Source organism: Alexandromys fortis, unplaced genomic scaffold (assembly GCF_014885135.2).
Source record: "Alexandromys fortis isolate MF-2015 unplaced genomic scaffold, M_Fortis_MF-2015_v1.1 scaffold_3, whole genome shotgun sequence".
NCBI lineage: Eukaryota > Metazoa > Chordata > Mammalia > Rodentia > Cricetidae > Alexandromys > Alexandromys fortis.
In genome coordinates, this window is record NW_026067909.1 from 18858359 (window position 1) to 18883345 (window position 24987).

The 24987-nt window shown below is 49.5% G+C and overlaps 1 protein-coding gene across 1 annotated transcript in view; it reads right to left on the reverse strand.

Moving 5' to 3' along the window:
- Positions 1 to 3729: 3729 nt before the first annotated feature.
- The window catches only part of Fads2 (fatty acid desaturase 2), a 40539-nt gene continuing 19281 nt past the window's right edge, over positions 3730 to 24987 (reverse strand). The window contains exons 5-12 of the mRNA XM_050137245.1: positions 22351 to 22476; positions 11350 to 11410; positions 11018 to 11094; positions 5911 to 6008; positions 5655 to 5751; positions 5059 to 5138; positions 4228 to 4353; positions 3730 to 3907 (exon numbers count right to left, since the gene is read on the reverse strand). Of these exons, the coding sequence (XP_049993202.1) occupies positions 3856 to 3907; positions 4228 to 4353; positions 5059 to 5138; positions 5655 to 5751; positions 5911 to 6008; positions 11018 to 11094; positions 11350 to 11410; positions 22351 to 22476 (717 nt within the window). The 3' untranslated portion in view covers positions 3730 to 3855. The remainder of the gene's footprint in view (positions 3908 to 4227; positions 4354 to 5058; positions 5139 to 5654; positions 5752 to 5910; positions 6009 to 11017; positions 11095 to 11349; positions 11411 to 22350; positions 22477 to 24987) is intronic.

Here is a 24987-nt window from a genome sequence, read left to right on the forward strand (position 1 = left end):
CCAGTCTGGCTAGAAATGTAAAATCCTATCAATCAATAGAACATTGGTGTCCAGAAATGTACAGAAGTTTTCTCCAGCCCCTTCCCAGGTCATCAGGTGATCTGTGGGGACCCACTGCTGTCTGGTCCATCTTGCAACAGCTATCTTCACGATAGGCCTTCCCAAGTCAGCTCAGCAAAGCCAGCTGAGCCTCAGTGGGCTCACAGCATGGTTGCCCAGGCTAGTCCAAGTGGCTGCAACCTTTGCTCCAAACCTTCTTGCTAGGGGCCTCCCTCTCCTCCACCCCCAGTGGCCCTAAAGGCTCCCACGTGTTTAGCTGGATGTATGAGGATCTAGTCAAGCTGCTGATCACCTCTGGGCCTCCAGCTCTACACACAAATGTGCTTGCACAGATAACCAGACTGCTCCAACAGCCCCACCTCTGGGGTCTGGTGCCTGGCGCATGCTCATTCTACCTCAAAGCTGGTAGGGACTGTTTTCAGTAGCACCCTATTCCTTTATTCCTTATCATCTCCTCCGCCCGGACTAATCACCCCGCTGTCTGCCTCGACCCATGGAGCCTCCTGTACAGTATGACATTTGGCATGGTGGGGGAAGGAAAGAAACAGCCTCGCTAACTGGGGTAGAAGCACGAACTCTCCACGTATGTTCTGAGTCATCTGTTGTCACTGTGCTGACTCAGGCTAGGCGCCTTCCCCACTCTGGTCTTAGCCCTTGGCCTGGGAGGTGTTAGGGTTTGATAACTCCAGGCTTTGAATATTAGGGTCGTAACTTTAGTAGGGGAAACCCACAAATTGGGGGATATTGGTCAAGAGTCTCAGCCAAGCACTGTAACGAAAGGAACAGGTACAGCCATCCTCAGCTCTGGACCTTAGGTAGTGCTCAAGGGCAAGGCGAGAGGCAGGAGTGTGTGTAAGGTAAGGTGAGGTAGTTACCACAGAGGAGACACAAGCTCGAGATGGGGGCCTAGATTTCCCTGGTAACTTCACAGCCGAGACCACTCAGCCCTGCAGTGTTCTCTTCAGTCACCCTCCTGCTCCCCAGATCGCTGGGTGTCAGGTGCCATAGACCCTGGATTCACAGTTGGCAGGCTGATGCAAAGGAGAGGGGTCCGCTTGTTTGTCCCGGCTAGCTTACACCCGAAATAACCACACAGAAACTGTATTAATTAAAACACTGCTTGGCGATTAGGTCTAACTTCTTATTGACTAACCCTTACACATTAATTTAACCCATCTCCATTAATCTGTGTGTCACCACATGGCAGTGGCTTACCAGAGATTCTAAACAGCGTCCATGTCAGGCGGAGGATCCATGGCTTCTCTGACTCTGCCCTTCTTCCTCCCAGCATTCAGTTCTGTCTTCTCTGCCTAAGTTCTGCCCTATCAACTAGGCCAATGAGCTTTCTTTATTCATTAACCAATGAAAGCAACACACAAACAGAAGCCCAAGCAGCAAGTGGAAGAAAGGCATAGGTGAGTAGCGAGGATGTGTTCACCAGAGTCTGCCACCTTCAAGGTCTCCAGTGGACTTATCACTCAGGTGAGGCCAGGGCTTGTGCTGACGGGGACAGAAATCAGCAGCCTTGGAGCCAGTCTACCCAAAGTGTTGAACTGTGGCACCAAGGGTCCTGGAGGTGAGGTGGCAGAGGACTCATCCAGGGCCACTCAGTGTCTACCACCCCAGCCCTGTTCCATCCAGCCTCAGTGTAGTCACTGGGAACCATTTCCACACAGTGGCTACTATCCCTGTTCCTCTCTGGCTAGGTCCTGGTCATCCATGGGGATGAGATCTCTGCTGGAGCTCTCCCTGGCCTTTCTGGAGTGCTGGCCACCATGTGCCTGATGTCTTGCTCTGCCTTGACATATCTGGAGTGACATGGCCTGCTGAGCCTGTCAGAGATGGGTGCTCAGAAAGCAGCAGCATGGGTCCAATCACAGGGTGAACTGGGCAAGTACCTCTGGTGGAGATTATTCTGGCTTCCCAGGTTGGAGGTCAGACAGACCTAAGACCAGAGTCTCCTGTGTGTGAATAGTAACCAGGGCTGGGATGCTACAGGCCTTCCCCAGGCTATAGAGACTCACCAAGCTTCCACATGGGCACAGCAACACAAAACAGACACCCATTTCCAGAACCTTCACTGCCTCTCCTAGAGAGGATCAGGGTTCTGTTTGCTACTCGCCTTAACAGTTAGGCCTTTCTCCTGTGGGGCAAGTGCCTCCCTTCGATACATACATCCATGCATTACCATACCCACACATACCCGTGACATTAGCATACAAGAGCATCATCAGCCATCCACTGTTCTTACTCAGCTACAGGCAAGTGAGAATAAAATTACATTTTTTTTTTATTTCCCAAGAAAAGTAGAGGTGGGGAAACAATGTGATACAAATTATGATCAACTCCTTACAGGTTCTCTGCCTCTGTGGAGCAATAAGCAGTTGGTCTCTCTTGGCTGGGGGTCCTGGAGGGCTTCCCCTGTGCAGGCTGAGCCTCTCTTTCCAATTTAAATATTGGTTAGTTCAGTTAGATCTCAGGATGACACAGCATGGGTCCCTTCCTGATACAGCCAGCAGATATCCCCCCTCCCACCCGCCCTCACACATCCCTCGTACCCTCAGCCTTCCTGACCTCCCCCTTCCCTCTACCCTCTTGCATGATCCTCACTGGGTACTCCCAATGGCCCTCCTGAGAGACGCCACCCCACCCTGTTTCTCCTAACCTGATAGCAGCCGCCTCAAGCCACAGCTTACAGTATGACCCTGATGGCGAAGCCTAGCTCTACCCGAAGGGCCTTGGGGGAGCCTGGCAAGGGGCATCTAGATTACCCTCAAGCCCAGCCCTCTCTTACCCTCCTATCAAAATGCATTCTGTAGGAAATGTTACCACAACAACATCTAAAACAAACAAACAAGATTGTAAAAATAGGAAAGAAGCAGTGAGCGGTCAAGTGCTGGCCATGCTGGCCATGCTGGCCACCCTGTCCTGGGGAGAGCAGCTCGGGGGCTCTCCTGCAAGGTCCACATCTTCCAGTCTCTAGGGACTGGCCGGAGGATTTGAAAAAAGGTCTGACCCCCACCCCAGGGTCTTGGAGCTTTGAATTAAGAAGCATCTGGTAGGAGTGGGTGATAGGTTAGGCTCCAGGCTGGCCAGTCCCCTCCTTCAGCCTGGCCACCACCTCCGCTGAGCCCACACAAGGGACAGTCCCTTTGGTCTCTGGAGTTGGGTAGATGGTGAACTAGAACCTGCACAACCCCAGGGCCTGTAGCTGTGATGGTGGGCGTGGGAGAACTTTTCCTTGGGCCTCAAAGTCTAAGCTGGCTCTGGGCAGCCAGAGGGAGGCCCTTACGTACCAATCCCAGCCAAGGGAAGGACACCCAGAACACAAATTATGTCTTCACCCAAACAACCAGACCATAGGCTGGCAGGGAGTATAGAGCCAAGTCCTGGACCCTGCTCCACAGAGCGGGTCTGTGGGGACAAGGGAGGGAGGATTAATGTCAGACGGCTAGGCTGCCAAGAGCAGAGTCTTATACCAGGGGTCTTTTAGGTGCAGAAGTTAAGAGGCAGAGATGCAACCACTAGCTTCAGCCACTTCTCTCCCGCTCTTTGGGAGAAGGGCCTGGGAGGCAGAGGCAGAGGGCACAGGGCTAGGGCTGACAAAGGGGGAACCCCGTGACGATAGGACAGGGGGGTGGGGAGGACAAGAAAGGATGCAAGACCAAGTATGGGGAACGTGAGCCAGTGGACACTTTAGTCTCATGAAAACCCTTCAGAACAAAAGCCCTCCCCTCCCTCTGGCCCTCACTCCAGCTGTGCCCCTCTGCCAGGGGTGCCCTGAGGACTGCCTCTTCATTTATGGAGGTAGGCATCCAGCCACAGCTCCCCAGACTTCTTCAGGGACCTGTAAAGACACAGAGAGAGGACCAGGGCTCAGGAACCAGGATGGAAAGGGGCCAAGGCTTCTAGGCAGTGGGACGTGAGGGAAGTCATGCTATCCATCTCAGCTACTGACCAGAGCTTGCCACTCACCACACGGGCTGTGGGCAAGGAGAGAGAGGAGGCCCTCTTCCAGCCCTGAGTGGCCCAGAGGTCAGTAGTCCCTACTGTGAGCTGGAGTCTCTACTGTAAGGCCATGTGCCTCTCACCTCCTCAGCCCCACCGCACCTCTGGCCCCTCCCGGTGCCTCAGAGCCCTAGCACCTGCCAAGCCCACACCCCTCACCTCACAATGTCCAGCAGGGCCCTCAGAAGTGACTTCTCCTGGTACTTGATGCCGTGCTTGGTGCAGAGAGACTTCACTAGCGGGGCGACCTTGTGCAAGTTGTGCCGTGGCATGGTGGGGAAGAGGCTGAGGGGGCAGGTAGGCAGAGTGAGTGCAGGGCAGGCCCCATGCTCTCCACCTCTGCCTACAGCCCAGGGAGGGAGGCAGGTCTGAGGCCCTCTCTCCGACCCGGATAAGACTACGCAGCTCCCACCAGCTGTCTACAGGGGCTACTAGTGACGTACAGAGGAGCGACCTATGAGCAGGGGCGCTCCAGAAAGCCATATTGGTACTGCATAGCCAGGGACAAGGGTCTGAGTGTTATGGCTCATGCCTGTAGTCTCATTATGGGGTGGACAAGGCAGTTCAACTTGTTCCTGTAAGTTCAACTCCCAGCTTCAAAAATATAAGAAACAAATGGGAGACGATGAGAAGAATGATAAACGATGGGACAAAGGCAGATGCACTAGGGACAGTCCCTCAGCCACCCGGGGAACCAGATAGGCTATCGATCAGGTCCTCAGTTTCCCAGTCAATAAAGTGGGAGTGAGTTCCTCTGCCCTGGGAGCATTATAGGTCTGAGAGATGGTCTTCACGCTTTCTGTATCTGCAGAGCAGCCACACAGGAGAAAGCCCCTCTCCCGCCCAGCCGTGTTCTCAGATGGTGCAGTGGCCTTGCCCATGAGAGAAGATAGACCTGTATGGTACCCTTGGCCCATGGGCTGGTGACCGCTGCCCTCCCAAACTCCTTGTCTTCCCCGCCCCACCCCCACCTTCCTGGGCCACACTCACTGGTGCTCAATCTGCAAGTTGAGATGCCCGCAGAACCAGTCATTGAAGAAGGACTGCTCCACATTGCAGGTGGCTGTCAGCTGCAGAGGGGACAGGGGATAAGTGGCTGGGGATAAAAAGAAAACCAAAGGACCTAGACTTACCTCATAAAGGTCACCTTACCCAGGGTCTCAGGGCCACCTCTCTAGTCCTACCATTCTACCTGGAAGCCTCAGCCCACCCAAATTCCTCAAGGATCCTCTGGAAGATTCCTGCCATTCCTTCCATGTTTTCTTCTGCAGCATTTGTGACTCAGTCTGGCCTTGGACTCCTGATCCTCTGTCTCCCTGTCCCAAGAACTAAGAGTACAAGTATGGGCCACCATACTGGGTTCACTGGGTACCGGAGCTCAAATCCAGGACTGTATGCATGCTTAGGCAAACCTCAGCTGAGCTACATCCCTAATCTTTCCCACCACCCTTTCCTGCTTAGCTCGGAGGCTGCCAACAGGCTACAAGTAGAACTAGGGAAGCCCAGCATAGCCCTGGATCCACCGAAGTAGCCAAGTCTGGGTGAAGGCACGGACAGTGGGGTCCGGGCTTTGCCGGGTCCCTCACCTGGCTGCTGAACCAGTCCCGGTAGTGGTCAAGATCAATCTCCATGACGATGTGGTTCATCTGAGTGACCCAGACGAACCAGTGACTCTCCAGAAACCTAGAAGACAGTGCAGCTCAGCCTCAGGGCGGGGTGCGGGAAGCCACACAGAAACAGACCCTCTGTACCTACCCTACCCCCACAGCAGGTAGGAACAGGCTTCATATCACAGAGTCAGTGTTCTCAGAAGTACAGGGTGAGCCAGCAAAGCTGGGGTACCTGATGAAGTTGAGGAAAACCAGGGCTCCCAGGATGCCGTAGAAAGGGATGTAGGTGTAGAAGAAACGCACATAGTAGCTGATGGACCAGGCCAAGTCCTATAGGGAAACATGATTAGACTTGACCCGCCCTACCCTATTTGGCATGGTGTACCTAACCACAGAGGCATGTATACACACAGCTCACTCCTTGGCACAGGTGCTTAGAAGAAACCACAGCAGGCTGCTAGAAAGTTGGGACACTGGGCCATACACAGTCTGATACTTGCTTAAGCTACCTGTTTACATGGAGTCTGCATGGTGAGTTTCAGGAAAGAAATGGGATATTGGCTAGCAGGTAGCCATAGGTCCAGAGGACTGTAATGGGAGCCCCCAACATATGGTCAGTCACGGGCCACCCTTAGCCTTGCGCCTGCTCAGGCACCTGGATTTCCTTCCTTTCTCAGGAGGGAAAGGGCCAGGAGACACACGCCACCCCTCCCTGCAATCCGGCCCAGGTCACTTCTCAGGTTGGACTCTCTTCTTAGGCTCTCCCCCTCCTCACTTTGTCTGCCCCTCCTTGGAGTTGGTAGCAAGGTCCTAAGCTTGGAAATCTCTTGGGAAGCCTCTGCCCGCTGTCACAGGCTCACAAGCAGTCATTCTGTAGAGATCCCTGTCTCTCCACTTCCTCTGCCACTCAAGTCATGTGTCTTGGCTGGACCACAGCAAGAGCCTCCCTTGGCTTGCTCTCCTGCCGATGGTCCTCATGCCTCCAGGGCAACTAATGACCTCTGCTCCAAACAGGTCCCACCTCCTGCTACAAGACCCTCCCATGTAATCCAAGTGGCCATAGAGCTTTGCAGGATCCAGAAGTCCTCTGGCTTCAGCTCCCCAACTCAGCTCTTTGTTTTGGTAGTCGGAAATGCTCGTGCCTAGCCTATGCTTACACAGAAAGTTCTTTCAACAAGGATTGGCCTCTCTGAGGTAGTGGGAAAACCCTGCAAAAGGGCTGGAGAGTTGGTTTACTGGATAATAGCACTGGCTACTCTTCCAGGGGACACGGTTCGATTCCCAGAACCCATACTGAGGCTCATGGGCATCTGTAACCTTAGTTCCAGGTGACCTAATGTCCTCTTCTGGCCTCTGCAGGCACCAGGTAGTGCACAGATACACATGCAGACAAGCAGACAAAACACTCGTACACATGAAATTAAAGACAAAACCAAAACCAAACCAAAGATCTTGAAATGACAACAGAATCTGGCACACTGGTAACTTAGTTCATGCACAAAACAGAGAAGAAAACCAGGATCATATTGATGATGACAACATGACAGATTCCAGAGTGATTTAGAGAACAAGGGTGGCCTTAGTCAGTGCTTCCTTCATTGCAAGGAATTGAGGCTGGTCCTTAGCGCCATTCCAGGCGCTCAGAGTGCTGTCAGCCGAGTAGGAAAAGGGATGAGCATCTCAGGAGGGTCGAGGTAGGAGCAGATGCAACAGCTAGAAGTGGCTGAAGACAAGATGCTCATATCTGGCAAGGTGCTGGTTTTGGTCAAGAGGAGGCACAGCAAGCTCGTCATACTTCGATCATCCCCTACCTCATACCCTGGCCCGAGTTTGAACCTAGGGTCTCATGCATGCTAGGCAAGCACTCTGCCACTGAGTCACATCCCCAACCCCACTTTAATCTACTGTATAAATGCAGTGCATAAGTATGTATGTATGTATATGTGTGTGCATATGTATAGGATGTGGTAAACACACACACACACATGCGTGCGCGCGCGCACACACACACACACACAGAGAGAGAGAGAGAGAGAGAGAGAGAGAGAGAGAGAGAGAGAGAGAAATGCATGGCCAGGCATGGCTTGGGAAGTAGAGGCAGGAAGATTGTGAGTTCAAGGCTAGCTTGGGCAATATAGTGAGGTCCTATTTCAAAATTAAGTAAGTAAATAAATAAATGTATGGAAAGCCTGAATAAACAACAGGGAGACTACCAAGGTAATTTGCCTCGGATAATCAGTCCCAGGAAAGTGGGGTCTGAAAAGTATCCCAGGCAGTGCTGCGGGTGCCTGTGCTGGATCATGAGCACTCTTTCAGACTCTTAGGGCTTCCCATCTCCATTCTCAAGGCTAGGGTCTCCCAGCCCCCACAGTATGTACCGGTACAGACAATTCTTCACCGTGGGGCTTTGTGGGATGTTTACCAGCCCTCTTGGCTAGATGCTAGGCTAGCATCATCTTCCCACTGCTAACTCTGATAATCATAAATGTCTCCAGATACTGCCAATGGCCCAGCAGAACTGTTCAGGACCTGGTTACAGCTGCTCTGGAGGCAAGGCCTGGGAGCCTGTCTGCGTCCCCTGGCTCTGCCAATTTCCCTTCCTGCTCTTCCTAGTTGATGCTTTATTCTTTGTGAAACAAACAACACACACATACACACACACAAATCTAGGGATCTAAAGGTGACTCATTTTCTCATAACTGAGGGTCTGAATTTGATCCCCCAGGATCCCCTGCATGAATGGTGTTGTGTGCTTGTAACCCCAGCATTGAGGAGACAGGATCAGGAAGACTGCTGGGGCTCTTTGGCAGCCAATCTAGCCTAATTGGTGAGCTCCAGGCCAGTGAGATCCTGACTCAGAGGAGAAAGATGGTGTTCCTATGGATGACACCCAAGTTTGTCGTCTAGCTGCCACAAACATGGGCACACAGAAACTGTAATGCTCATTACAGCACAAAACACAATAGCTGTATGTGTGCGTGCCTATGCCTAGGCTGTGGTACACACACACACTCATGCACACACACACACAGCACCAGCGAGTGAGTGAAGCTCTAAGATGCCCTACAGATATACGGTGCTGCTGTGTGAAAGCGAGGAGGCTCAGTGTGGGGGGTGTGGGTAGAAGGATGTGGCATCAGGAGTTCACTATGTCCCTTGGTGTCATACTGGGCAAGGCACAAACTTTCAGTCTCAGTAATTCTCATTGTGAAACTTTGCTGTTGTCTTCATTGATGTGGGGTTCTTTTGTTTGTTGGTTGTTGGTTTTGTTTTGAGACAGTCTTATCTTGTATCCCTGACTGACCTGGTGCTCACTATTAGACCAGGCTAGCCTCAAACTCACAGTGATCCTCCTGCCTCTGCCTCTTAAGTGCTGGGATTAAAGGTGTGTGCCACTATATGTAGCCACTGATGTGATTTCAAAAGGCTAAGAACACACACTAAGGGGCCGTACACTTGTCTGCTCTCTCCTGAGAGCAGGGAGCATGTTTTCACCCCAGCTTCAAGTCTCTGCCTGTGGGAACGACTCCCCAGAGCTTACTCTACCATGGGTGGATATTCATCTTGTACAAAAATCACAGTTGTACCTCTATGTAAAACCAAGCTTACCTCCTCAAACCCACACAGATCCTGCCTCCATCCCTGGAGGGACCTCTAAGCCTTTGTTTTAGGTAGAACATGCCCTCTGTGATGGCTAATTTTGGTTGTCAACTTGACTACATCTAGAATTAACTAAAAGAATCACAGAAGATGAAGCTTTGACTTTTTGCCTGCTTGTCCTCACTCTTGCTGCCAAGTTCATTTATCCTTTTGCTGTGGCATTCCTTCACTGATGTTAGAATCCACTCTAGGGATCCTCTGGGACTCCAGCAACAACCTGGGACTGCTGAGACATCCAGTCTCATGGGCTGAACAACTACCAGATTCTTGGCTTTTCTGTCAGCAGAGAGCCATTGTACTACTCTGTCCACTGCCTATAAGCCACTCCGGTAGTGTGTGTGTGTGTGTGTGTGTGTGTGTGTACATTCATTTTATCAGTTCTGTTCCTTTAGAGAACTCTAACACACCTTCCAGACTCATACACTGACATTCTAACCCCCAGCACTTCAAAAGGCAATGTCTTTGGACATGGCTAAAGTCCTTGCTAACAGAACTCATTAACACAAGGTCATTCCACATGGGTCCTAACGCAACAGGACGAGCGTCATCCTATGAGAAAGGAACAAAGCTGGGGGTACAGTTCAGCTGATAAAGTGCTTGCAACTTTAACGCCCCAAACCTATGTACAAAATGGTGTGCTGCAATCCTGGTGCTGGGGAGGTAGAGTCAGGCAGATCCTGGGGCTTGCTGGACAGGCCAGTCTAATCTATAAGCTCCCGGTCAGTGAGAGACCCTGCCTCAAAGGAAGTGACACCTGAGGTTTCTGTGGTGGGTGAGTGGAATGCCCCTGCAGAGGCTCGTACATTTGAATATTTGGGTCCCAGCTGGTGGAACCGTTTGGGAAGGATTGGGAGGCCTTGTTGAAGGAGCTGTGTCACCGGGGGTGGGTTTTGAGGTTTCAAAAGTGCACATCATCCCCAATTAACACTCTGCCTCATAGCTGTGTCTCAAGATGTGAGCTCTTAGTTACTGCTCCAGCGCCATGCCTGCCTGCCTACCGCCATGCTCCCCGCCACAGTGGTCAAGAACCCTCACCCTCCGAAACTGTAATCCCCCAATCGTCTTTCTTTTATAAATTGTCTTGATCATGGTGTCTTGTCACTTGAATAGTAACTAAGACCGTTGTCATCTGGCCTCCACATGCACACACATGCACAAACACACCTATACATATACATGGATGCACAAACACACACAAATACACATTAGTAAAACAGGGGAACATGGGAACACAGATACAAAATGGCCTAGAAGGAAGATGATGCAAAGAGAGACAAAGAGAACCTGGTCATCTACCAGTTAAGGGGAGGGGCCTGGATCCCCACCCCTACTCCCCAGGCTGCTGTCAGTTGGTTTTAAGAAAATATGTTTCTATTGCTGAGGTTTTCCACTTCCAGTGGACAGTCACATTGCCCCCGGGAACTTTCTAAAGAACTCTGCAAGGGCAATGACTGTCAGGTAAATTCTCTCCAGGTATGTATTGGAGGCATCGTCACAACTGACATGCTGTAGCCTTCATGACCTTCTTGGCTCATGGCTTTCTTGGCTCTGGTGGCCTCAGAGACAGTCCCCTCCTAAGACTGATAAAGCAGCTACACTTAGGAAGAGATGTCTGGGGATTTGCAGGCCCAGAGAGGCGCCAGGGGCTCAGTGCCCCGTCACAGCACCATTTGACTTACCACCCAGTCCCTGCGGACGATCATGGTCTTGATGATCTGGTACTGGAAGTACACAGGGATGAGCAGCGGTGGTCCGACTGCAGAGAGAGCAGATGGCCTGTCAGAGGTGAAGGAACTTGTCGCCACCTGCAGGGCAGCTCGACAGTCAGGTGTCTGGGAGTCTAGAGGAAGCTAACGGGTCCAGACAAGTTTGCACAAGCTGGCTGCCGGCACCCTCCTCTTGAGTAGGCACACCGCCAATTTGCAGCTTTGAGAAGGGTGTGGGAGGAACGGCGGCAGATGGGCACAGCGGGGTGAGAGCACGGCGGGGGGCTTCTGGTACCCGTACTCACCCAGGAAGAAGTATTCATGCTGGTGGTTGTAGGGCAGGTAGTTCAGCTTCTTCTTGCCGTACTGAGGAGAGAGGAGGGGAGTGAAGACGAGACTCAGTCCCCCACCTCCAACCTTCTTTCCACTCCACCGATCTCGGTGGAGACCTCACCTCTTTCCCACCTATCTGTATCTGGGTTCAACAAGGCTTCCGCTGCCAATTTCCTTGAGCCTGGCTACACTGTAGTGTTTTTACCGGAGTTAGGGTGAGTTATGCTCAGCCACCTATCCGCAGTGGATCAATTAAGGAAACGGAGAAAACAGAGAAGGGAGATTTAGTCAGTGTGATCACACTGTGAAGAAAAGAATTAAGAGGTCCAGTAAAACACACTACCCCACACCCCTATCCATCATTGGGATCCTAAAAAGAGGTTTGGGTTTAAACCAAAAGCAAGAGGTATATATGACTAGGCAGGTCTGGTCAAGATGTGGCCCTGCCCGCCACTGACCTATCTTTGTCTCTGTTCCAGTCTTTCCTGCAAGGTGGTCTGACAAGTTCTCAGAATTGGGTGAGATCTCTCTGGGAGACAAGCTCTTCCCTGGCTGGCACCAGGCTTCAGCGTTTTCCTTCTCCCAGCATGTAATTCCTGGGTAATTTCCAATTTCTTGGGGTCTGTTATTCAATAGTCTGAGAGCCAAACTGTTTTAGAATACCTTCATTCCTGCCAGCATCGTGAGGCTAAAATCCCAGGCCAGCCCTCAGTTTGGCTGCCAAAGTTCAGGCTCACAGTTAATCACTACCCAAGGACATAAGAAGTAGGCCTCCTGTTTGTCTGTCTTTTCTTTCCTTTCCTTCTTTTTTTTTACCGTTGTAATTTTGTTGGAAGTGTTGGGAATGGACTTCAGGGCCATGTTAAGCAAGTCCTCTGGCACCCAGCTACACTCCTAACCCTTGGGTGAAGTTGGAGATGAACAATAAACAAGTTTACATAAGCCTAGGTACCCCACGAGGAACTTCTGGGACTACCTCTACCTCTGCCCCCTCGGGAATGACAAAGGCTCCATGGTCTCAATGGGGCACTCCGTGGACACTGTTAACAGCTAAGAGAAAGCAACAAAAACCAGGAATTCTTAACAGTCACAGTCCTGGGAACACCGATTCTCGAGATTTTACAGTCATTTCTCAAGGTTAATCTCTTCCCCAGCGGTTCTCGACACAGGAGGAAGCCAGTTAGGCAGAAGAGGCCCTACACGACTGAAGAGATGGCTTATCTGTTAGGAGCACTTGTTCCAGAGGACCCAGGCCTGGCTCCCAGCAGGTGACTCGCAACCATCTATAACTCCAGCTCCAGGGGATCCGATGCCCTCTTCTGACCTCTCTTGGGCATCACGCACTCATGTGGTGCACACACACACATAAGAACAGACAGAGCAGTTATATACCTAACATAAAATAAGCATGGAATAAAATAATAGGAGCAGCAGTCAGCCTTTAATCCCCGGGCCTGACCCCTAGGGAGCAGCCCACCCAACACTGCCACATAGCAAGGAGCACCTGTGCTTTTTGCTTGGAGTGCTAGACCAGGGGTGAAGTGGGGGTGGAAGGGGAGTGTAAGCCTGTGCTAGGAGTCAACAGATCCAAACGTATTAGATGCTGCTTCTTGCCAACACAGAGCCCATGCAGGTCCCCAGGTCTCTCTGAGCATGTCTGGATTTCAAGTTATTGGTTGTTAAGCGTTGCCAATGGGAACTTCAACATAATGACAAGTTGACTCCAGGGCAATGCCACCCTTCCCTCTCCAGACCCAAAACTTATGCCGCCCTCCTAGAACACTTCTGGGGATCGGGAGAGCAGAATGAGTTACAGATGAAAGAAAACTTGGATGTCTCCTAAGCTGACACCTCTGCCCCCCAAGTGAAAACAGAGTGAGAAGTGTGTGTCAGAATCACAGAAGTCCATGGGCTCCCACAAGGTAGGGGTGTGGGTGGGAACAAGGTCCAGTCTGTCCCCAGAATGTGTGTCTTGGTGCCAGTGGCCATGGTCACACGCCTGCCGAAGGACAACCAGAAATGATCACTTTGTTCCTTGTAGCCTCCTGTGTCTTGGCAAGGACCTCATGCATTCCCAGAAAGTATGTCATGTACACAGAGTCTGTCATTAGAGTCAGGCCTGAGGTTGGCCTAAGACAGGTCAGAGCCAGGGAAGCCTCAGAGGGGCCTTTGATGGTTTCCCAAGAAAGGTAGGGGATGTGAAAGGTGGGCACAGAGGGACGAGAGATAACCCCCCTACGGTGCCCAGTGAGTTCGGGTAGCAGCCGCCAGGGGAACATGAGGACAGGCCCTGAGTCCTGCTCTGACCTCCTTCCAGGAGCCAGTGAACTGGCACCGAAGCCCAGACTCTGAATGCAGGCTTCCCAGCCCTGGTTGCCCCCTTTATCTGTTCCCTCTAGAGACGATGCTGGCTAGTTTTATGTCAATGGAGAGGAGGGGGCCTCAACTGAGAAAACACCTCAGTAAGATCAGACTACAGGCAGGCCAGCAGGGCCTTGTCTTAGTTAGTGATTGATAGGAGCAGATCCTGCCCATTGTGGGTGGGGACGCCCCTGGACTGGTGGTCCTGGGTTCTATACGAAGGCACACTGAACAAGTTATGGGGAGTAAGCTAGGAAGCAGCATTCCTCCATGGCCTCTGCATCAGCTCCTGCTTCCAGGTTCCTGCCCCGTTTGAGATCCTGTCCTGACTTCCCTCAGTGATGGACTATGATGTGGCAGTATACACCAAATAAACCCTTTCCTCCCAACTTGCTTTTTAGTCATGGTGTTTCATCATGGCAATAGTAACCCTAACTAAGACAAAGACTGAGCATCAAGGACGATCTTCAGGTCAGCAGAGGCCAGAAGGCCCCTTAGAGGACTATGGTTGAGGGTCACCAGGAGACCATTTGAAGGTTGTATTTGCATAGCCAGTGCTGTTTCCATTGGTTTATGGTCACTGTGGGGGATAACTGAGACAGTATGGCTGCCTCCAGTTGGTAAGCACTGTTGGCTTTCAATTTCCCTGATTGACCCAACATGGCCAGGCCACCCCAGGCAGTGGCAGGTCTCAGAACCAATCTCTATGGATGCCCAATCTTAGGGATGCAGAAACCCAGCATTTGGAAACAACTCTCCTTTAAACCAAACTGCTTAACCTCCGTGACCTTTGGGTTCCTTGCTGCAAAGTGGAGGTATGGTGCATGCTTCATAGGGATTCTGAGAGCCCAATGAATGAAGGAGATACAGAGGCTGTATGGGATGGTGAGTAGTATCATTTATAGTGACATGCTGACACAGCACTGCATGTCTGTTTCCAACTCAGCAGCCTCTGAAGGGACAGCTCCAAAGGGATGTTAGGGAATGGCTGAGGCACCTCTCTTACTCAAAGCTCATTTAGATGGTTAATTCTGACTATCAACTTCCTGGTGAGTCTAGATGGAGTTCCTTACGGTTGGAAAACCCACCTTAGATGCAGGTATACCATGCCGTGCATTAGGGACTTAAACTGAATAAAAAGAAGAAAAGCAAGCTGAGCACCAGCATCCATCTCTCCCTGCTTCCTGATCGGCCCTCCACCCTGATGGACTGAATCCCCACGAACTGTAAGCCAAAGAACCCCCCTCCACTAAGATGTTTCATGTCAGGCTTTTCAGTCAAAGCAATGAGAAAACAGGTACACCCACAAAGCACAAACTGTGGTCTGAGGAACACCCGGCCGATGCTTCTCCAGCTCGTTCCACTTGGCTCATGGCTTGTCAAGTCAGGGGATCAAGAAACCGATGCAGAGAGGAGCTTTAGAACGCTCTGCACATGTGGTTCTTTTCAGAAAGCTGGACTTACCAACAGAAAGAGTACCAAGGGCTGGCAAGCTGGTGTCCTGGGTGGTAGCTCTACCATAACTTTGAGTATGTCATTTTCTTTCTGCCTTAGAGGTTCTAGTTACATAATGACCAATGACAGCTCCCGCCTCACAGGTTAAATAAAGAGTATATGGTGTTGTCCACAGCTGGGGTGCAGGTCCACAGACACCCTCATCAAGTTACTTTTCCTGACAGCTGGGAGGTGCTGAGGCCAAAGTAAGGGGACCAGAGGATCCTACTCGGCTCCTCTCCTGTCCCACAAAGGAAGGAAGCTGGGGGAGTCAGTACAAGCCGAGGGGAGGAGCCAGGAAAACAAACAACACTTTTACTAACTAATCTGTTGTGACCAGAGCCCAAGATGGAGACAGCGGCACACAGAGCTCTCATCGAACTGGGACAGCTGGAACCATCAAAGGGCAGGAAGCAGAACGTGCTGCCAGCCCTGGTGTGACGAGCTTCTTCACCACAGGTCAGATGTGATAGTTAATAATGCCTGTCAACTTGACAAGATCTAGAACCACTTAGGATAAGCCTTCGGGACGTGTCTGTGAGGGATAACTTAGGACAGGTTAATTGAAGTGGGAGACCCCCTTACCTGTGGGTGCCACTACTCCTTAGGCTGCAGTCTGGGACATATATAAAACACAAAGCAGGCTGAACACCAGCATTTACCTCCACTTCATGACCATGAACAGTGACCGGCCAGCCCTGTTCCTTCCACCATGCCTCCTCTATAATAAAGGAATGACTACCCCGGAAATCTAAGCAAAAATAAGTCCTTTCTTTCTTAAATGGCTTGTTAGGGTTTTTTTTTCCCCACAACAATGAGAAAAGTAACTAATATAAAGAACCGGTACCAAGAAACGTGGCCACTGTGTGATAATCCTGACCATGGTTGGTAGTGCTGGGGACTGGCTTGTGGGAGGAATGGGGAAGTTATGACTTAAGCTGAAGAAGCCCCAGAATGCTGTAAGCAGGGCTTCCTGGGTCATTCTGTGGGGAGTCTGGAAGCTCAGAAGTCTGAAAGGCTAAGGGCTGGGGAGGGCTGGCTCATGAGGTTTGGGAAGGGGACAAGGGCTGTTCAGGAAACCGGCAGGAGGCCACTTGTGTGGTATTCTGGCAACGAATCTGACTATGTCCTGAGAACTTGGGTGAGGCTGAATTCAATGGCAGTGGATTAATTAATGTGTTTGGTGGAGGAAATCTCAAGGCAGAGGACGAGCTGTCTGTGGATCAGGTCAAGTTTACATCGAAAAGCGACATGGAAGGGCAAATGGTAAAGATTCCAGTCGGCTTAGGGAATGGGCTCAGATAAACAGAGAACTGTAGCCAATGCTTAAACTACAACAGAGGCTGTGACTGTGGACAGAGGCTGTGACTAGGACTGTGGACAGAAGCTGTGACTGTCACTGTTACCACAGGCTGTGACTGTGGCTGTTGGCAGAGGCTGTGACAGCTAAAGAAGCTGTGGTTGCTAACAGAATACCTCCCTTCTTCACTGTTATAATAGGAAAGTTGTCCTCGGGTGAAGGCCCCACCTATCAAAGGCTCCAACTTGTAAAATGCAACGCCATTTGAAAAGAGCGATCCTGAACCTGCAGAGATAGCTGGGCAGTTAAGAGCACTTGCTGCTTTTTCAGGGGACCATGGTTTGATTCTCAGAATCCACATGGCATCTCACAACCACCTGAGATGTGAAAATGAAGTGTAAGTTACAATGAGACAACTCTCTCTCCATCGTGTTCAAGATGCCAGAATCATGGAATACCCTCCAAGGAATACTGCATGTATCCAATAGAGCCAGCTTGAGAGAGAGGTTAGGGGTGTGCAGGCAGCTCTGTTGCAGGGACAACACTCCCCAAGCTCTATCACAATCCCTAGATACTGCAAATGGAGCTTTGGATTTTGGTGCTTGCCATGCTGGGTATCAATCCTACTTTGTTTGCTGTGCCCATCCTTTAGGGATGTGCCAATGCATGCTGGAAGTATGGAATGTAGGCTTCAATGTTACAGGTACTCACAGTGAGGAGGCTGCCTGAGTCTCAGAAGAGACTGTGCATGTACACTTTTTTTTTTTTTAAAAAAAAAAGATATTATCTGGGATGGAGAGATGGCTCAGAGGTTAAGAGCATTGCCTGCTCTTCCAAAGGTCCTGAGTTCAATTCCCAGCAACCACATGGTGGCTCACAACCATCTGTAATGGGGTCTGGTGCCCTCTTCTGGCCTGCAGGCATAGACACAGACAGAATATTGTATACATAATAAATAAATAAATATTTAAAAAAAGATATATCTTTTATTTTTAGTTGTGTGTTGTGTATATGTGTGCATGTATGTATGAAGGTGTCCATGGAGGCCAGAAGGGGGTGTCAGATCCCCTGGAGCTGGAGTTACAAACAGCTGTGAGCTGTTTTCTAGGATCTGAACTCTGCTAGGAACTGAACTTGGGTCTCTGGAAGAGTAGCAGTGATCTCAACCAGCTCCTGCACTGCAACTGTTAAAGACAACACAGACTGTTGAAGTTGGACTGAATGCATTTTGCACTGTGAGATGCCATGAACTTCAAGAACAGCAGGGGAAGTTTGTGGCCTAAAGGGGATGTGTCTAGGTTTAAGAGACGGCACTGCGATAGTTAATACTGATGATCACCTTGGCAGGCCCTCGACTCACCTGGCAACACCCGGGAGGGGTTATCTAGATTAGATTAACTGGGATGGAAAGACCCACACGAACTGCAGGCAGCGTTATTCCACATGTTGACCTCCTCAACTGAATAAAAGGAGAAAGCAAGCCGAGCATCAGCATCCATCTCTATTCCCAACTGCAGATGCCACAGCTAGCCAGCTTCCTGCTCCTGCCATCACAGCTTCCCTACCTCGATGGAAAGTACTGCCTTTATCTCTAGATCCTAAGAAACCCTCCCTTCTTTAAATGGCTTCTTGTCAGGCATTCGGTGGCAGCAAGAGGAAACAGAAATAATGCAGCAGCCACAGGCAAGGTCACGGAGAGGGACCTTTCGGGTTTGAAGCAAAGCATCTGAGGAATAACAAGGGCCTTCCTTGTCTGTCCAGAGCTGAGGGGGCGGTTTGGCAGGAGTTGCTACAAGGTCAGTTGCTGCCTCTGAGAACTCACAAACTCATCTACAGAGCAACGAACAACGCAGCCACAGCCGGCACTAGAAGGACGCTAGATGCCTACCCAAGTCCCCAAGAAGAGAGCCACATGTGCCGTAGGCAGAAATAACAGCGTGGTGCCAGTAGAGAGAAGGCACTGGCCTCCTTATTTATAAGAGTGTGATTGATTGATTGCCTTCCCAGGGCAGTTAAACCAAAGGAAAAGCTAGAACCATGAAGAGGTTTCAGGAGACACTACCTGGGCACAATGAGCCAGCCATCAACTGCTTCCTGCATCCTGAAGAAGCCTTGGCATTAAAGGGCACAATGCACATTTTAAAAGGAGCATGCATGAGGTATTACACAAAGCAGAAAGCTTTGTCCAGGTCACACAGCCAGCATCCCGAGGGAGGCCCAACAGCCTGGAGTAGACACTGGGGTATAGGAGAGCTAACTGCTGTTTGGGAAGGGCGACTCAGCCCTTTAGGGGCTGAGGACATTGACTGACTCTAGAGAATGTAGAAGCAGATCATGCCACACCCAAATCCTCCCGGGGAAAAGCAACAAATCGAGGTTCAGTGACACGGCTCATAGGCTACAGGAGCTTGCTGCCAAGCCTGAAAACCTCAGTTCCATCTCCAGAATGGTAGAAGAACAGAACTAACTCATACAAGCAGCCCTCACATAGACCACACACAAATTAAATGCATCAGTGTAACACACCCATACACACCCCAGCTGAAAGTTGATATGTGCAACTATAAAACACTGAAAACACTTTGTATAGAGAACTTTCCTGAGCCGAGAAGAAATTCATGAGAGACACTGAATGCACATCGCACCAAACAAACCAAGAATGCCCTTCCCAGAAGTCATAAATACGAGCAGGTAGTGCAAGATTGCTCTTAATATTTCAGTGACTCCAATGTCCCTGTGGCTAGTCTGCTCTGGTCATCCACATATGACATAAAGGCCTTGGCGGGCATCAGCTTTGGAGCCTGGGATGGAGGCCCTGAGGCATAGCCGTGTGTGGCTCTATTGAACCCATGTGCTGGACTTCGGTCACCCCAATTAGAGACCAGGATTCTCTTTAGGCAATTGTGAGCACTTGTACACAATTCAACCAGAAACCCAGGAAACGTGGTGTTTCCCTTGTAAACACCTGATCGCCTGAGAGAGGCTTTCCGTGGACACTGTGATGCTGGCCTCCATCTTCAAATGCCACTGCCCACAGGACAAGCCGACTCCCACGACCTCCCTCCCAAAGTCAGCCAGCATTTGAGAAGTGAGATGGGCTGGAACTCACCAGCTACAGTGCAGCTGATCTGCAGAGCTGGTGATCCTGGCTTACTTTGTTTGTCAGGAACTTGGGACTATCTGTGAGAAGAGCTAACGGCTTTACCGCAGATGTTAAGGAAGACTTTGTCCTCACTATCAGGAGACCTCAGAGCAATCAGCTCTACTATCCAAACACTTTTAACCAAAGGCTAACAGGCCATATCCTAAAGCAAAGACAGGTGTTGGACAGATAATGAAATCCCTGCCTAGCCACAGTTCGGAACTGTGGCTGATGTTCTGTGCATCTTGGGTCAGACAGGGATATAAATCAGAACCGAGGGGGAGAGGCTATGTTACGAGCCTTGGATACCAACACAGCTAGGATACTCCTTCTTCTATGACCCTGCTTACTGAGGGTAAGTTCTCCCATAACTGCCTACTGAGGGCTCTGTTCTGCCCAGCACTGTCATTTCCCATCACGATGTTTGGATTGAACCAAGGCCTTGAGCATTTTAGGCAAGGTCTCTGCCACTGAGCTATACCCACCACTTGACTTGTGCCCACCTTCTGTGTATCTCCAAGATACAAACATGGATAGATTTTCCTCCTTCCTTCCTTCTTTTGTATAAATTAAACCCTACTCTACTTTTTAAAAAGTATAGAATGATCACCCCCATTTTAAAAGACACTTCTTGCTATGTAGACCTGGCTGGCCTCAAACTCACAAAAAAAAAAAAAAAAAAAAAAAAAAAAAAACCTCTCTTAGTGTCCTGCTGTCTGAGATTAGAGGCATACGCCACCACGCCTAGATTGAGCACATTCTTTAAAAGCATCAAGAGAGCCTTATTTTACTTCTCTATGTAATGTGTTTGGATATTCTGCCCGAGTGTCTGTGCATTATTTGCATGCCTGAAGAGGCCAGAAAGGGTGTCAGATCCTCTGAGACTAGAGTTACTGATAGGCGTGAGCTACCATGTGCAGGTGTTGGGAGCCAAACCTGGGTCCTCTAAAAACACAGCCAGTATTCTTAACTGTTGAGTCACCTCTCCAGCCCTATTTCATTTTGTAAAAATTAGCATTCTTTAAACTTTTCCCCCATTTATGTATATGTGTGCGTGTGCACGCATGCCACAGTGCATAGAGCATGTGCAGAGGTCTGAGGACAATTTAAAGATTTAATTCTCTCCTTCCATCATCATGTGGGCCTCAAGGATCAAGCTGAGATTAGCAGGCTTGGCAGCCAGCATCTTTACCAACAGAACCACCTCACTACCCCTTTATTTTGTTTCCGACAAAAGTCTCATTATCTTGGACCAAGGTAAACTAGAATTTAAAATCCTCCTGCCTCTATTTCCAGAGTTCTGAGTTCTGGCCTTATCACCATGCCTGGTTGGGTGTGCCTTTAGTGAAAGAAAATTAAGTGGCTTGGGGGTGCAGAATCAGAGGAGAAAACTAAAGAAGAGTTCAATGGTAGAACATGTGCTTAACAGTGAGAGGCCCTGAGTGTGAACCCCAGCACTTACCCCAAAGAGGGAAATTAGGATCAGTAGCACAAAAATTTCTCATACGAAGCAATATGCATCCTGCTAGAATATGTAAATGGAACACAACAGTACAAAGTCCCCAAGAGCGAGACCAATCCCCTTGCACTCCTAGAACACATTAAAGCAGGGAGCTGCAGAAGAGAAGGCCTACGTTATTCCAGTTTTGTTTCTAAAGGAAGAGGTAGATGCATGCTATGGCAGTTTGGATAGGAACGGCCCCCACAGACAGGAAGTGGCACTATTAGGAAGCAGTGTGGCCTCGTTGGAGGAAGTGTGTCATTGGAGGCAGGTTCTAAGGTCTCAGAAGCACAGGCCAGTTTACTTCCTGTTGCCTGCGGATCAAGATAGAGGACTCTCAGCTCCTTCAGCACCATGTCTGCTTGCAGGCTGCCATGCCTCTCGCCATGCTGGTTATGGACGAAACCTCCGAAGGTGTAAGCCAACCCCCAGTGAAATGTCTTCCTTTCTCCCTTCACAGCAATAGAAACCCTAACGAAGACAGATGTTCATATACACACAGAAGACGTTGAGAGCTGGAGACAAGGTCAGTAGCAGGCGCTTACAAAGCTATCTAGGTTCTCACTAACAGTGGTTATTATTGGGTCCATAAACTTGAGGCCAAAAGGTAATAAAGATAAAACACTGAATATACATTGCTATACTGTTTCAATATTTATACCAAGTGTGTCCTATATTTACAATAAAAAAAATAAAATGATAGTAAAATAAGTGTGGGCAAATAGAAGGAAGTGTCCCAGCAAAGATCTGAAGGCTTATTCTGGACTAACTGGTGAAAGACCAGACCCTCTGACACTTCCTGTCTCCTGTCTGAGCCTTGCTTTCTCATCTGCTGTTAAGGGCGGCTTGAACAGGCTGCTGTTCTCCAGGTAACGCTTCCTGCACACGGATTGGCCCACTGGACCATCATGGAGGCCTAGGATTCTGCCTTCTTGAAAAACTTGACCCAGTTTCCTGTGGGCAGAAGGGACGAATGCACTGAGCCTACTCATGAGGTTCTGTGTCCAGTTCTCTCAAGGAAGGCCATTCTACGTAGCCTGCGGCTGGGCTAACTCGGGGTGAACAGGAAAGGGTTCTGAGCAGCAAAAAGTGTGGATGTCCTGGCTGAATGCTGACCCTACAGGACTCCTTCCTCCCATGACACCTCCTAACCAAAGCCATCCCCTCACTCATACCTCAAGGGGCTGCCACTCGCCAAGGACAAACAGGTGCCGGCTCTTTATGTCTGGATCCTTGTGGAAGATGTTAGGCTTGGCATGGTGCTGGAAGTGTCGATGGTTCCACCAGTTGGCGGAGGCACCCTGTAAGCAGAGAGGAGTGAGGTGAGCCACGAAGGTCAGTGGGCCTTTGACCTTGCAGTGATGGGTCCTGTTGGGAACCAGGTCCTGGTACTTCCCACACAAATGACTGGCTTCTCCATCACAGATGGGGATCATGCCTGGAGTCCCTGGAAATCAGATGATAACCCTGCCACTTCTGAGAGACAGAGAGAGAGAGAGAGAGAGAGAGAGAGAGAGAGAGAGAGAGAGACAGAGAGAGAGAGACAGAGAGAGAGAGAGAGAGAGAGAGAGAGAGAGAGAGAGAGATATTCAAGAACAACCATGACCGAAACGAGTCAAATGTCCACAAAGTGGAACACTGCAATGTGATATCCATACAACAGGATGGTTTAACTAAACCATGAGAAGGAATGACCTGGGCCGGCCAGTAGGATGGCTCAGTGACCGAAGGTGCCTTCCCCAAAGCCCGAGGACCTGAGTTTGATCTCTGGGACTCGCATGGTAGATGGAGAGAACCACTCTTCAAAGTCATCTCTGACTTCTGCATATATGCTGCGCTGCCCCCTCCCCAGTTAATAAATTCAGAAATAAATGAAAAGAACGGACCACTAACACATGATATAAGCACGAGTGATCCCAGAACTACAGCACAGAGTGAAAGAAAAAAAATTCCCACAGTTCATAATCTCACTGACGTGAAGCTCAGTGGAAGAAAGCTGATGGCTAACCAGGGATGGGAGCGAGCAGCGATGAGGAAACAGGGTTGGGATACTGGAGGGTGGCTGGAGATTGTGGGGGCTTATTCAGTGGGTGATGAAGATGCTCTACAATTGTACACGGGATATATAATCTTTGAATGCTCCCTCAATTATGCCCAGCGTTCACTTTAAGTGAGCAAATGGCTCTCTGTGTGTATTATATCTCAAAAATACTATTTATCTAAACTTTTCCCATGGGTCAAAGGCTTCCATGTAACACCTGAAACAAAAGGAAACACTTGAAGGTCTAGGCACAGGCAGCCGTTTTCTGACCGGACACAGCCAGAATGGGCAAGCGTGGAGGCACCAAACTGAAACAATTGCTAGTGATGAGACAGGAAGGGAGTCAAGCTTTGCCAACTATTCATCCGACAGGGGAGGAATGCAGAAGAAGGTTACAACAGGAGATGCCAAGAAAATAAATAATCCATTCAATGAGTAGACCGATGAATTGATGATGATGATGATGATGCCTGAAAAGTGAGTACAAATGACTCTAGTCTATGACAAAAGATGCTCACGGTCCCTGGTAGGAACTGAAATATTAACTGAGAGAATCAAAACTGCTGACTGTGACAATCGGATTTTGTCTAAAGCTTATGACAGATTGGCAGAAAGATTGTCGCTACAAGAAGGCACGGTTTATGCCATAAAAATTATGTCCAAAGATGAGATGTTATCTCTAATGGAAAAACTTCATACTTTAGAATCCTCAATGAAGGCTTTGGAACATAATTCTGGACAGGAGATTCAGACATTGCAGAAGGCAATGGTGAATAGAATTGAAAAGACTGAGGAATTTCTAAATTCTGATGAAGAAGAGCAAAGGGTAGAAAAGCAAATTTTAACTACATCTGCGGGTAAATCTCTCCGGGACAATTTCCACAGAGCTCTACCTACAGCTCTACCTGCCTTTCCAGTAATAACAACAGAGAAGGTGATTGGTTCCGGAAACCCTAGGGTCATCAAGGAAGATACACGGGAGCCTGTCCGTATGAATGATCTCAAAGATATTAAACAGGCTGTCATGACTTTTGGGATGTACGCCTCTTTTGTTAAAGAGATGCTAAAATCTTGGGCCACGACAAGCAGAGCAACGCCCTCGGACTGGCTCCAGCTGAGCTCTGCGATACTTGAGAGTGGACCGCAATTGAAACGGAAATGCTTATTCAGGCAAGAGGCTAGACTTTTAGAACAGCAGGAAAAAGCGAAGGGAATTGACATTTCCCTAGGTAAAATTCTAGGTGAAGGGCTCTTTTCTAACCCTCAGGAACAAGCTAATTTGGATGAAAACACACTCTCCATGTGTACTACAGCAGCCTTAAGGGCTTGGGAAAGGGTACAAGACCCAGGACAGAGAATGGAATCATTTGTCATAGTTAAACAGGGTCAGAGAGAACCCTTTAGTGACTTTTTACAAAGACTAACTAAGGCTGTACAAATAGGGATATCTGACCCAGAAGCAAGACGTATAATGATTGAGTCTTTGGCTTATGAAAATGCAAATGTGGAATGCAAAAGGATTTGGGGGCCTTTAAAGCTCAGATCAGTGCCCTTGGAAGAATGGGTCTTGCATACACTGAATGTTGATACATTTGATTATGGCACTGAAGCATGTGTAGAAGAAGCAATTTCCAATGGTAAAAGGAGACACCAGAATACCAAATGTTTTAATTGTGGCAAAATGGGTCATATGAAAAGGAATTGTAGACAATGGATTTTCAGAAATAATAATGCATCTTCTAGAAATAACAGAAATAGAAGGACTCAGCCT